Source organism: Muscardinus avellanarius (genome assembly GCF_963383645.1).
Source record: "Muscardinus avellanarius genome assembly, chromosome: 19".
In the NCBI taxonomy this organism is placed as follows: domain Eukaryota; kingdom Metazoa; phylum Chordata; class Mammalia; order Rodentia; family Gliridae; genus Muscardinus; species Muscardinus avellanarius.
The window spans coordinates 29467756-29481912 of record NC_137805.1 but is presented as its reverse complement, the minus strand read 5'-3'; the positions used below and the strand labels follow the sequence as shown (position 1 = coordinate 29481912).

General features: G+C 51.4%; 1 protein-coding gene across 1 annotated transcript in view; it reads right to left on the bottom strand.

Annotated features, from left to right (window-relative positions):
- ZFP64 (ZFP64 zinc finger protein) overlaps window positions 1-14157 on the bottom strand; it is a gene marked incomplete at both ends in the record, with an annotated part of 59239 nt that overhangs the window by 10783 nt on the left and 34299 nt on the right. Inside the window, 2 exons of the mRNA XM_080716727.1 lie at window positions 918-980; window positions 2857-2997. Of these exons, the coding sequence (XP_080572853.1) occupies window positions 918-980; window positions 2857-2997 (204 nt within the window). The remainder of the gene's footprint in view (window positions 1-917; window positions 981-2856; window positions 2998-14157) is intronic.

The following is a 14157-nucleotide window of genomic DNA, read 5'->3' as shown; positions in this document are numbered from 1 at the left end:
GTCTGGGAGTGTAGCCCGGAGGTAGAAGGGCTTCCAGGAACCCCAGTACCACCAAAAAAAAAAAAAAAAAAAAAAAAAAATAATAATAATAAAATAAAGAATAGAAAATAGGGCTGGGGGTGTAGCCTGGAGGCAGAACGCCCCTGGGCTCCATCTCCAGTATCGTCTTATCTGCAGCACCTCTGGTCCTTAGCCCTGGGCAGCTCACGCTGTTGACCTCTCCCCTAAACTCCATCAGCTCCCGTCCCAAGCCCACCCCACTAAGTGGCGCGAGGCAGAGGCCAGCCCTAGCTCCCCCAGGTCTGTGTATCCAGCACTTATGCATATCCGCTTTTTATTGTTTATTTTTTGTAGTACTTGGGGATGAACTCAGGGACATTCTACCTCCAAGCTACATCCCCAGCCTTATTTTTATTTATTTATTTTTGGTGGTACTGGGGTTCCTGGAAGCCCTTCTACTTCTGGGCTACATCCCAGACTTATTTTTGTACTTTGTAATTTGGAGACAGGGTCTCTTAGACCAGCGTGGCTGGCTTTGAACCTGCACGATCCTCCTGTCTCCACCTCCCAAGCGTGGGGATTACAAGCGTGCACAACCATGCCCGGCTTGATTCTTTATTTTGAAACAGGGTCTCCCTGAGTTACAAAGGGCCTCACTAAGTAGCTGAGGCTGTCGTCCAACCACGATCCTCCTGCTCAGCCTCCCAAGTACTGGGATTACTAGCATGTGCCACCACACCCAGCTTATTTTTTTTTTTTTTTTATTTTGAGACGAGGTTTTGCTCACTTGCTGAGACTGGCCTCAAACCTGTGATCCTTCTGATTCAGTCTCCCAAGTACTGGGATTACAAGCCTGCGCCATCACGCCTGACTTCATTTCCATCTTTTCTTACTGAACAGTGTGAATGATCAGATACCTGTGTGGATTCTTAGGTGGCGGTCCAAATCTTTCATGCCATGAACAGTTTTGAAGTGGCAACCTGGAAGAGAGGAGAGTACAGTTCTTAAAATGTACACAGTCCTCAACTTGCGATGGTGTGACTTAGGGTTGTTGGACTTTACCATGGTGTAAAGAAAGTGCACCCATACAACCAAGTGCCATGATTTTTACGCTCAGTATTTAATACACAACTTTGGATTTTAATACACAACTGGAGAAATTCAGCACCTTATTATCAAATAGTTTTTTTTTTTTGTGGTACTGAGGGTGGAACCCAGGGGCTTTCTACCTCCAGGCTATACTCCCAGACCTATTTTATATTTTATTTGGAAACAGGGTCTCACTAAGTTGCTGAGAGCCTCACTAAGTAGCTGAGGCTGGCTTCGAATCTGTGTGATCCTCCTGTCTCAGCCTCCCAGGTGCAGGGATTATAAGCGTGTGCCACCACACCCGGCTCAAATAGGTTTTGAGTTAGATGACGACCCTACTGTGGTCTAAGGTATGTGTTCTGAGCACTTACTCTAGCTAGGATGACTGGTAAATTGGGGTTACTAACTTCATTTTTTTTGCAGTACTGAGGATGGAACCCAGGGGCATTCTACCTCCAAACTACACCCCCAGCTCTATTTTTATTCTTTATTTTGAAACAGGGTGTCACTGAGTTGCAAAGGGCCTCACTAAGTAGCTGAGGCTGGCCTTGAACCTAAGATCGCCCTGTCTCAGCCTCCCAAATGCTGGGATTACAAGGGTGTGCCACTACACCCGGCTTCATTTATTTTTGTCATACTGGAACTGGAACCCAGGAACATTCTGCCTCTGAGCTACATCTCTAGCCCTATTTTATTCTTTCTTTCCTTTTGTGGTTCTAGGAATGGAACCCAGGGGCCTTCTACCTCCGGGCTATACTCCCAGATCTATTTTTTTTTTTAATATTTTATTTGGAAACAGGGTCTCTTAAGCCAGCTGAGGCTGGCTTTGAATCTGTGTAATCCTCCCATCTCTGCCTCCCAAGCACAGGGATTACAAGCGTGCACCACCATGCCTGGCCGTATTCTTTATTTTGAAACAGGATCTCACTAAGTTGTGGAGGGCCCAAGTTGCTGAGGCTGCCCATGAACTTGCAATCCTCGTCTCGGCCTCTCAAGTACTGGCATTATGAGGGTGTGTCCCCATGCCCGGTTTATTTTTTATTTTTGGAACTGAGATTGAACCCAGAGGCATCCTACCTCCAAGATTTACCCCCAGCCAGATTTTATTGCTTATTCGGAAACAGTGTATCACTATATTGCAGAAGGCCTTCCTCAACTGCCCAGGCTGGCTTCAAACCTGTGATCCTCCCGCCTCAGCCTCCCAAGCCTGCACAACCACACCTGGTTTATTTTTTTTAATTTTGAAACAGGGTCTCATTAAGTTGTTGAGGCTGTCCTCCATCCTGCCTCAGCCTGCCAAGCCCGAGAATTAGAGGCGTCCGCCACTACGCTGCCAGCTAATTTAGGTGATTTTCATCTCTCAGTGGGTTGAAAGTCAGACAGCATCAGGAAGCCCGACGTCGCGGCGCACGCTTGTAATTCCAGCATTTGGGAGGCTGAGACAGGAGGATCGCGGTTCGGCTACTTAGTGAGGCCCCCTTGCAACGCAACGAGACTCTGTTTCAAAATAAAGAATAAAAAAATAGGGCTGGGGGTGTAGCTCAGAGGCAGAATGCCCCTGGGTTCCATCCCTAGTACTGAAACAAAACAAAACAAAAATCTCCCGGAGGCTGATGTCGGGTGGGTACCAGGCTGAGCTCGGATGCTGCCCGGGGACCACGCAGGCATGGCAGCAGCTCTGCCTGGCTGCGGTCGCGCAGGGGAGGTTGGTGGGGCAATGCCCTGCTGGGCACAGGGCAGGGCTTGGGCGCTGCTTTTCCTGGTCACCTGGATAGCAGCAGTTGAAGGTCCGCTCTCCCAGGGTGGCCGTCTGCTCCCGTGGCTCCGACGGGAGGCTGATTGCGGGGGCCGTCTGCGAGCCTTCCGCCGAGGGGCTGGCTGGTTTGGGAACATCGTCTCTCTCTGAAACTGAAATTGAGGCATGAGGTGTCGATTTGTAAACCATGATCACCGTGGCGAAATCTGACAAGATGGTAGGTTTGAGGCGTCTCATTCCTTCCCCAACTTTCCCAACATTTAAAAAAAATTATTATTAACTACTTTTTTTGGTGTGTGGTACTGAGGATTGAACTCAGGGGCATTCTACTTGAGAGCTGCACCCTCAGTCCTTTTTATTATTTAGAAACAAGGTCTCACTAAGTTACTGACAGTTGCTGAGGCTGGCTTCAAACCTGCGATCCTCCTGTCTCAGCCTCCTAAGTACTGAGATGACAAGTGTGTACCACCACGCCCTGCTCCAACATTTTCTTCTTTTTCTGGTGTTATTGGGGATGGAACCCAGGGGCATTCTACCTCTGAGCCACACCCCTCAGCCCTATTTTTTATTCTTTTTTTTTTTTTTTTTTTGCGGGTCTGGGGATGGAACCCAGGGGCATTCTACCTCCGAGCTACACCCCCTGCCCTAGTTTTTTTTATTCTTTATTTTGAAACCAGGTCTCACTGAGTTGCAGAGGGCCTAAATAGCTGAGGCTGTCCACGAACCGCGATCCTCCAGGTCTCAGCCCCTCCAGGTCTCAGCCTCCCGAATGCTGGGATGACAAGCGTGCGCCACCACTCCCGGCTTATTCTTTATTTTGAAACAGGGTCTCACTGAGTCACAAAGGGCCTCACTAAATAGCTGAGGCTGTCTGGGAAGGGAGGCAGAGCTCTGGTACACTCTCTGTAAAGGCTGAGTTGTGAGTTGGGATGTTTACTTGGGGAAGTGATTATAGAAGTGGATTGCTAAATAACCCCAGCTGGGGTGCAGGTCAGTGCACTGAGCCACCTCTGTGTTTCTGCAGACAGCCCTAGGAGGCTCATCCCACAGCCCTGCCCAAGGGTGGGGGTGGGGGGGCAGGAAGAGGGCCCCCGCCTGGAGAAAAAGTAGGCCTGCCACTGATGTCTGTCGGCCTAGCATCTTGGTCTGTGGCAGGTAGCAAGACTCTGGCCTTTAGACATTTTTAAGATTGAGCCAGGCGTGGTGGCGCACACTTGTAATCCCAACATTGGGGAGGCTGAGACAGGAGGATCGCGGTTCCCGGACAGCCTCAGCTACTTAGTGAGGCCCTTTGTGACTCAGACCCTGTTTCAAAATAAAGAATAAGCCGCGCTTGGGAGGCTGAGACAGGAGGATCGCGCTGGCTTAAGAGACCCTGTTTCCAAATAAAAATATTAAAAAAACAGGTCTGGGAGTGTATCCCAGAGGTAGAAGGGCTTCCAGGAACCCCAGTACCAGAAAAAAAAAAAAAAACCAAAAAAACAAAAAACAAAACTAGGGCAGGGTGTAGCTCGGAGGTAGAATGCACCTGGGTTTCATCCCCAGACCCGCAAAACAAACAAAAACAAAAATGATAATAATAATAATAATAATTATTATTATTATTATTGTGGCACCGGAGATTGAACTCAGGGGTATTCTACCTCTGAGCTTTACACCCAGTCCTGTTTTTATTTTTGAAACAGGACCTCATTAGGGTGCTGACGCCGGCCTCAACCTACAATCCTCCTGTCTCAGCCTCCCAAATACTAGGATTACAGGCATGCACCACTATGCCCAGTTTATTATTTATTTATTTATTTTTTGCAGTATTGGGGATGGAACCCGGGGGCATTCTACTCCTGAGCTACACCCCCAGCCTTCTTTTTTATTCTTTATTGTGAAACAGGGTCTAGGTTGAAGAGTCTCACTAAGTAGCTGAGGCTGGTCTTGAACTTTCTATCCCTCTGTCTCAGCCTCCCAAGTCCTGGGATTACAAGCGTGCACCGCCATGCCCAGCTATTCTACCTCTGAGCTATGTCCCCAGCCCTATTTTATTTTCCTTTTTTTTTTTTTTTTTATGGCACTGGAGATGGAACCCAGGAGCATTCTACCTTAGAGCTATAGTCCCAGCCTGTTTCTTGTTTTCTTTTTGGTGGTACTGGGTTCCTGTAAACCCTTCTACCTCCGGGCTACACTCCCAGACTTACATGAGCCACCACGCCTGGCTTTTATTTCTTATTTGGAAACATGGTCTCAGTAGGTTGACGAGAGTCTTGCTACTTGCTGAGGCTGGCCTTGAACCTGCGATCCTCCTGTCTCTGCCTCCCAACTATTGGGATTACGGGGATGCGTCACCCTGCTTGGTTTATTTATTATTTTAAAAATATAATGTGAGCTGTGTGCGGTGGCGCACGCTTGTAATCACAGTACTTGGGAGGCTGAGACAGGAGGATCTCAGGTTTGTGGCCAGCCTCAGCTCTTTAGTGAGGCCTTCTCTGCAACTGAGTGAGACCGTTTCAAAATAAAGAATTAAAAAAATATGCCGGGCGTGGTGGCGCACGCTTGTAATCCCCGCGCTTGGGAGGCGGAGACAGGAGGATCGCGCAGGTTCGAAGCCAGCTATGCTGGCGTAAGAGACACTGTTTCAAAAATATAAAATAGGTCTGGGAGTGTAGCCCGGAGGAAGGAGGGCTTCCAGGAACCCCAGTACCACCAAAAAAAAAAAAAAAAAAAAAAAAAAAAATAGGGCTGGGGATGTAGCTAGAAGGTGGAATGCCCCTTAGTTCAACCCCCAATTATATAAAAAGAAATATACGGATACTGGTGAGACAACAATGTGCCAATAAAAATATAAAAATATCAGAGGACCTTTATTAAACCTCTTCTCTCTATTAGCTCCTGGGGAAGCCATGGCTGTCAGAGCCCAGCACACAGGGGCCTGAACTTTAGGGAAAGGTAACTCCGCAGCCCGGGAAGTGCGAGCCTCCAGCAGAGAGGGGCCCGGATACCGCCTCCTGCCCCGACCCTGGGCAGAAAAGTGTGAGGGAGAGGAGAGAAACCCACCGCGGAACCCCTCCGTCCATCGCTTAGAAAAGAGGGGACGGCAGAGAGAAAGTTGGAGCATTGTCCTGAGCCCAGCGCAGGCTAATCCGGAGGGGAAGCGCCTGGCAGGCTGAGATTCCCCGCCCCCAGCCCCTGAATTCCGAGGGGCCGGGGTGTGGGCCTGCGCGATGTAGGAATTTGGCCACTTGGAAAAGCCCCCTCCTGCCAGCTCTTCTGAAATGCAGGGCCCCTGGCCCGGGGGGCGGGGGGGGGGGCATGGCCGCCGCAGGGGGCTCAGGGTGGCCCCTCTCCAGCCCGAGTCCACGTGGCAGCCGGGTGAGCCTGCCCCCACCCCGCCGCAGATCCTCAAGGGCCCCCCACCCCCCGACCTCCAGGCTCGGGGTCTTCGCGCAAAGAATTCGCCTCTGCCCCAGAGCCGCCCCCCCAGCCAGGTGACAGCTCTCTCGAACCTCGTATGTGAAACGCTGCCCACCCCCGCCACCATACGCAATAGGTCCCTAGAGCCCCCGTGGGCTTTTTTTCCTGCCCCGCGCACCCCCTCTAACACTGTCAGCATTTTTACCCATTTTCGCACGCGCCCCACTCTCTGGGCCCCTCTGGACCAGAAACTCCGGGCGGGCAGGGTTTGGTCCTCCTGGTCCGTGGCGTCCTCCTCCCCCGGCCCCAAGTGTGGCTCCTGGTAGGAACTCACACATTTTTCGGATGCCAAGCCCCAGCGCAGGCCGGGTGGCCCAGGGCGCGGGCCCCGAAAGCCCCGGGTCCCAGCGCGCAGCCTCCGCCCGCCGCACCCCGAGACCACCTGCGAGCGCGGGGCGTCCTCCGGCGCGGTGGGGAGGCGTCCACGCCGGGGGCGACCCGCGGACCCGGACAGGGGTCATCACCAAGGCCAGGTCCGCGTGCCCGGCTGGATCCCGTCATGCCCCTGCCTAGACCTGGCACCCCCGGGGGTGGGGGACATCGGAGCCACTGTCCCCAGCCCCCCAAGCCCCCGCTACTCACCCCGCGCCCCGGCCCCCCAGTCCCCGCTACTCACCCCGCGCCCCGGCCCCCCTACTCACCCCGCGCCCCGACCCCCCAGTCCCCCCAGGCTCCGCTACTCACCCCGCGCCCCGGCCCCCCAGCCCCCCCAGCCCCCGCTACTCACCCCGCGCCCCGGCCCCCCAGCCCCCCCAGTCCCCGCTACTCACCCCGCGCCCCGGCCCCCCTACTCACCCCGCGCCCCGGCCCCCCAGCCCCCCCAGGTCCCGCTACTCACCCCGCGCCCCGGCCCCCCAGCCTCAGGCCCCGCTACTCACCCCGCGCCCCGGCCCCCCAGTCCCCCCAGGCCCCGCTACTCACCCCGCGCCCCGGCCCCCCAGCCCCCGCTACTCACCCCGCGCCCCGGCCCCCCGGCCCCGCTACTCACCCCGCGCCCCGACCCCCCAGCCCCCGCTACTCACCCCGCGCCCCGGCCCCCCAGCCCCCGCTACTCACCCCGCGCCCCGTCCCCCAGCCCCCCCAGACCCCGCTACTCACCCCGCGCCCCGGAGTCCAGGTGCTGGGGCTTGGCCTGCTTGCGCCGCGACATGGCGCGAGGACCAGGTGCCCGGCGGGTCTCCAAAGAGTGGCCGACTCGGCGCGACGAAATCCCCAGAGTTGGGCAGCGATGCCCCCCCCCCCGCCCCGCCCCGCCCCGCCCCGCCCCGGCTCAGCAGCCGGGCCCGGCCATTTATCCCGCGTCCTGACTACTGATTGGCCCGGAGCCGGGCGCTCGGGGGTCCCGCGGACTCGGGGTCCCCGCCCCGGGGGCCCGCAGAGAGGCCGGCCGTCGGGCTCCGCCCCGGACCCGGCGAGGCCGACTGTGCAGCGTGCCGCGATCCCGCAGGTGATTGGCCTGCACGTTAAAGTGGGAGACACCCGCGTGCGCATCCTAACGAGGTCCCCAGGTGGCGGCGTGCCCATTAAGGTCCAGAAGCGCAGCTCGCCCCCCAGCTCCCGCGCGCCGGGCCTCCCGGGGTCTCGTTAGACTGAATGCAGGTTCTGCGCGGCGGGCCTGGGCTGGGGCCTGAGCTTCGGTATTCTTAACGAGCTCCCAGGAGTCGGACTTAATTGGCCTGGCAAGGGTATTACCCGTAAAAAAAAAAAAAAAAAAAAAATAAATAAATAAAATAAAATAAAAAACCTCCCAGCGTTATTCTGAAGCTCAGCCGAGGCGCAAACGAACGACCTCCGCCGTGGCCGCAGAGTCGGATGTAAAATTTAAAAGAGACCAGAGTGGTGTCTCCAACTGCAGGCTCAACTACTGTCCCCGGAGATGTCCAGTTTCTGCACTCAGGAGGCAGATGCCAGGAATCGGTATTTTGCCCGCCACCCCCCTCCGGTCCGCTCTGGAGACTCTGGACCACACAGGCGCAGCCTTGGCTAAGGAGGGCGCGGCCCCTCCCCTACGGGACCGAGGCGCGGCCCTTGGGGGTGCGGGCTAATTGGCGTTCGTGCTCAGACTAGCTGCGACCTTGATGAGCCCCGAGGGGGGCCCCTCCTTGCACCCTGTGAACGACACTCACCGGGGAAGGAGAACCATCTACATCCCCAGGTGTTTACTTTGTGCAAACTGGGGAGTTACTTAAGCCTGGGCTGCGCCCCAAGCTTGCCACAACTTGAGAATGACGAAGAGGTCCTTGTTTAAAAAGCGCCCATCAGGTTCAGCTCTGAAGTTGTAGGGTAGAGCCTGGAGACCTGTATTTTTTTTTTTTTTTCGGTACTGGGGATGGAACTTGGGGGGCATTCTACCTCTGAGCTACACCCCCAGCCCTATTTTTTATGCTTTGTTTGTTTTTTTTGTTTTTGTTTTTGTTTTTGTTTTTTTGGTGGTACTGGGGTTCCTGGAAGCCCTTCTATCTCCGGGCTACACTCCCAGACCTATTTTTACATTTTTATTTGGAAACAGGGTCTCCTAAGCCAGCGCGTGCGGCTGGCTTCGAACCTGCGCGATCCTCCTGTCTCTGCCTCCCAAGCCCGGGGATTACAAGCGTGCGCCCACGCCTGGCTTTTATGCTTTGTTTTGAAGCAGGGTCTCACTGAGTTGCAAAGGGCCTAAGTTGTAGCCAAGGCTGTGGGTGAACTGCGATCCTCCTGTCTCAGCCTCCCAAATGCGGGGATTACAAGGGTGCTCCACCATGCCCGATGGGAATCTGTAATTTTTAAGTGGTCCCAGGTGGGTTTTGGGGGGGGGCAAGTCTAGGGGAGATGGGCAGCGGCCCCAGCATTTAAGAGCATCTGCGCAGACCTCTTGTGAGGTTCGGCTGGCTGGCGGAGCCCCAGTAGGCCTGTGGGAAGTGCATTTTTACATCTTTCAAAAGCTGGACTGTCTTTTTCAAAGACTTCCCCTTGATTTGAAAGTTGTAAATAAATTTAAGGATGTTTGTGTAATGCTGGGTGAAGTCACCCCAAGTTACACTCCACAGACTTAGCTTTCTTTTGGTTCTAGGGATTGAACCCAGGGCATTCTACCTCTGATCGACACCCCCAGCCCTATTTTACTTTTTACTTTGAAACAGGGTCTCATGAAGGTGCAGGAGGCTTCTCTCTAAGTTGCTGAGGCTGGCCTTGAATCTGTGTACTTCCTGTTTTAGCCTCCCAAGTACTGGAATTACAACCATGAGCTGCCATGCCTGGCTGAGACTTTTTTTTTTTTTTTTTTTTTTTTTCGGTACTGGAGATGGAACCCAGGGGCATTCTATCTCTGAGCTACACCCCCCAGCCCTATTTTTTATTCTTTATTTTGAAACAAGGTCTCACCGAGTTGGGAAGGGCCTAGGTAATAGCTGAGGCCGTGAACCTATGATCCTCCTGTCTCAGCCTCCCGAATGCTGGGATGACAAGCTTGTGCGCCACCATGCCCAGCTTGGCTCAGACATTTTAAGAAGCAACTTGTAGCCGGGCGTGGTGGCGCAAGCTTGTCGTCCCAGCATTCAAGAGGCTGAATCCGGAGGATGGCGGTTCGCGGACAGACTCAGCTACTTAGTGAGGCCCTCTGCAACTTAAGAAGACCCTGTTTCAAAATAAAAAATAAAAAATAGGGCAGGGGGTATAGTTTGGAGGTCGAATGCCCCTGGGTTCCATCCCCAGACCCCCCCCCCCATACAAAAAAGGAATAAAAATAGGGCTGGAGGTGTAGCTGGGAGGTACAATCTCCTGGGTTCAATCTCCAATGACACATATGCTCTCCCCTCAAAAATATATGCATATATAATTTTATTTATTTCTTTATTTTTGGTGGTACTGGGATCTTCTAGAAAGATCCTGGTTTCTCCTGAGTGATGGCTGCCTGGGGTGGCACGAGAGATGCCAGAGTCACCTCCATTTCCCCAGGCGAGGCGGAGATCCTGCAGAGCCACAGCCCTTCCCCCGCTCAGCGGTATCAATCGTATTGATTGGCAATATAGTATAAATAACATAAAATACAGTATAAGTGAATACAGTATCTCATTACCATCTTGATTTGCATTTTCCTTACATATATTATCTCAAAAAGCAAAGTAAAAATCACAACTGTTTCCCAACAAAGTGATGAAATTGATTAGTTTTACGTTTGAAAGGGTTATTTACTATCTTGCAAAACACCCAAAGTTTGTCTTAAGTTTATTTTTCTTTTCTTTTTAAGTGGGAACCCAGAGGCTTTCTACCTTTGAGCTGCATCCCCAGCCCTATTTAAGTGTGTGTGTGTGTGTGTGTGTGTGTGTGTGTGTCACTGGGGATGGAACCCGGGGGCATTCTACCTCTGAGCTACATACCCAGTCCTATTTTTATTTATTTATTTATTTATTTATTTATTTATTTATTTTGTGGTACTGGGGACGGAACCCGGGGACTTCTACCTCTGGGCTACACCCCTGACCTATTTTATATCTTATTTGGAAACGGGGTCTCACTGAGTTGCTGAGAGCCTCACTAAGTAGCTGAGGCTGGCTTCGAACCCGTGCGATCCTCCTGTCTCCGCCTCCCACACTTGGGATTTCAAGCGTGCGCCACCACGCCCGGCTATTCTTTTAGTTTTGAACTGGCCTCACTAAGTTGTGGAGGGCCTCACTAAGTAACTGAGGCTAATCTTGAACCTTCTATCCTCCTGTCTCAGCCTCTCAAGTGCTGGGATTACAAGTGTGTGCCACCACGCCTAGCTTATTTATTTATTTATTTATTTGCGTGTGGCACTGGAGATTGAACCCAGGGGCACTCTACCTCTGAGCTACACCTCCAGCCCTATTTTATTTTTATTTGGAAACAGGCTCTCACTAGGTTGCTGAGAATCTCACTACTTGCTGAGGCTGTCCTTGAACCTGCGACCCTCCTGTCTCAGCCTCCCAAGTACTTTGATTAAAGGCATGTGCCACCACGCCTGGCCACGTGTTTGGTTTTAATGGCTTGATTTCAAGAATCATAATTGAAAAATTGGGGAAAACCATGTATGAATTACATGGTATACAGGTCTAAATGAAAGCAAAATATCACGATTCTCCCCTTTTAATCTCATTTGACAGTTACATGTTGACTCTTATTTTAGTTAAAATCCAGCTGATCAATTTTCATCTTTCCTCATCTCCAACCAGAGCCACTTGCAAATTAAACTGAAGAGGTCGTGTCGCTGTATCTTTAACAAACGGATTTTTTAAGCCCACGGAAGCTTTTTCTGTTTCTTTTTCTTGAGAAGGATGTTTAAGTAGAATAGAACATCCAGTTGCTCAATTTAAACACGCAGAGGAGTTTTTACAGGTGACAACTTTGTAGTGTTTCCAGCAGTACTCTCACATAGCAAGGACCATGGCCGAGGCTGGTTTCCAAATACTCTCTCTGTGGGATGTTCTGCTCAAAACAAGTTACTTCCTCGTTCTCTCTCTCTCTCTTTTCTTTTAGGTACTGGAGATCGAACCCAGGGGCATTCTACCTCTGAGCTACACCCCTAGCCTGATTTTTTATTCTTTATTTTGAAACAGAATCTCACTGAGTTGCAGAGGGCCTCACTGAGTAGCTGAGGCTGTCCCCGAACCGCGATCCTCCTGTCTCTGCCTCCCAAGCGCTGGGATGACAAGCGCGCGCCACCACGCCCGGCTCTTATTCTTTATTTTGAAACAGGGTCTCGCTGGGTTGCGGGAGGCCTCACTAAGTAGCTGACGCTGGCCACAAACCTGAGATCCTTCTGTTTCAGCCTCCCAAGTACTGAGATTACAAACATGTACCACTATGCCTGGCCAACCTCTTCATTCTTTTTTTTTTTTTTTTTTTTTTCAGTACTGAGATGGAACCCAGGGGCATTGTACCCCCAAACTACACCACCAGTCCTATTTTTTAGTCCTTTTTATGTTTGAAACAGGGTCTCACTGAGTTGCGAAGAGCCTCACTAAGTAGCTGAGGCTGTCCATGAACTGTGATCCTCCAGTCTCTGCCTCCTGTATGCTGCAATTACAATTCTTCATTCTTTAATTTTTAAAAATTTTTTGTAGGTCTGGAGATGGAACCCAGGGGCATTCAACCTCTGAGCTACACCCCCTGCCCTATTTTTTATGCTTTATTTTGAAACAGGGTCTTACTGAGTTGCGGGGGCCTCACTAAGTAGCCGAGGCTGTCTGTAAACCATTATCTTCCCATCTCAGCCTCCTGAATGCTGGGATGACAGGTGTGCACCACCAACCCGGCTTTATCCTGATTTTCAAAAATGACATTTCCAGGTAGCTCACTGTCTTCACTGAGAAAGTTAGTAAAATGTCAATCTTTATCACTTTATCCTTTGTAAAAAGGATAATGGAAACTATGTGTAATTTTCTTAACTCTTAGGCAGTTTGCCAAGAGTTAATTAATGCACTTTTGAGTATTACCAAGACTCCTGGTCACTCTAGGTCTCATTACAGAGCATTACTAAGATTCCAGACTGGGTACAGTGGTGCACACCTGTCAGCCCAGTACTTGTGAGGCTGAGACAGGAGGATCTCAGGTTCAAGGCCAGCCTCAGCAACTTAGCAAGACTTTCTGCAACCTAGAGAGACCCTGTTCAAAAACAAAAAATAAAAAGGGTTGAGGGTGTAGCTTGGAGTAAGAATGCCCCTGGGTTAAATCTCTAGTATCTCTGTCTCTCTCTGTCTGTCTGTCTGTCTGTCTCTGTCTCTCTGTCTCTCTGTCTCTCTCTCTCTCTCTCTCACACACACACACACACACACACACACACACACACACACACACCCTGAGATTGTGGGCATGGTTTACAATTTGGTATTTTGATTAACCAGCACTCTGTTGTTTTTATAGTAATGAATAGTAAATTCTAAGGACCACGGGCTCCACCAAAGCCATCATGGAGATGTGTAGATATTCACACTCTTGGCTTTAACAGAGAGGTACAGGCAGGGCATGGTGGTGCATGCCTGTAATCCCAGTACCGGGGAGGCTGAGATAGGAAAATTGCAGGTTCGCGGCTAGCCTCGGCAACTTGGTGAGAAATAAATAAATAAATAAATATTAAATTTCTTTTGTGGTGCTATGGATTGAACCCAGGGGCATTCTACCTCTGAGTACACCCCAGCCCTATCTTTATTCTTTATTTTGAAACAGGGTCTCACTGGGTTTCTTTCTTTTTTTTTTTTTTTGTGGTACTGGGGGTGGAACCCTGGGGCTTTTCTACCTCCGGACTATACTCCCAGGTTTATCTTATACTTTATTTGGAAACAGGGTCTCACTAAGTTGCTGAGAGCCTCACTCAGTAGCCGAGGCTGGCTTCGAACCTGTGCGATCCTCCTGTCTCAGCCTCCCAAGCGCGGGGATGACAAGCGTGCGCCACCACGCCCGGCATCTTACTGGGTTTCAAAGGGCCTCACTAAGTAGCTGAGGCTGTCTGCGAACTGCAATCTTCCTATCTCAGTCTCCCAAATGCTGGGATTACAAGTGTTATGCCAGGCCATAAATTTAATAAAATAATAAAATGGTTGCTGAGGTTATAGCTCAGAGTAGAATGTCCCTGGGTTCAGTCCCCAGTAACACACACACACACACACACACACACACACACACACACACACACACACACACTTCCAGAGGCAGAATACGGTCCTGGGAGCACAGACGGGAGGCTGCTTGAGTGTTTTACTGAAAGCGCACATGTTTAGCATATGTAATCTTGGGTTCAAGCTCCAGCACCAAAAAAAAAAAAAAAAAAAAGAGAGTCCCAACTGATGGCCCTGCGCATGCCCCCTCTGTGCCCCATTTTCCCCTGAGTTGGCAGAGCCAACGAGCCGGGCGGTTCT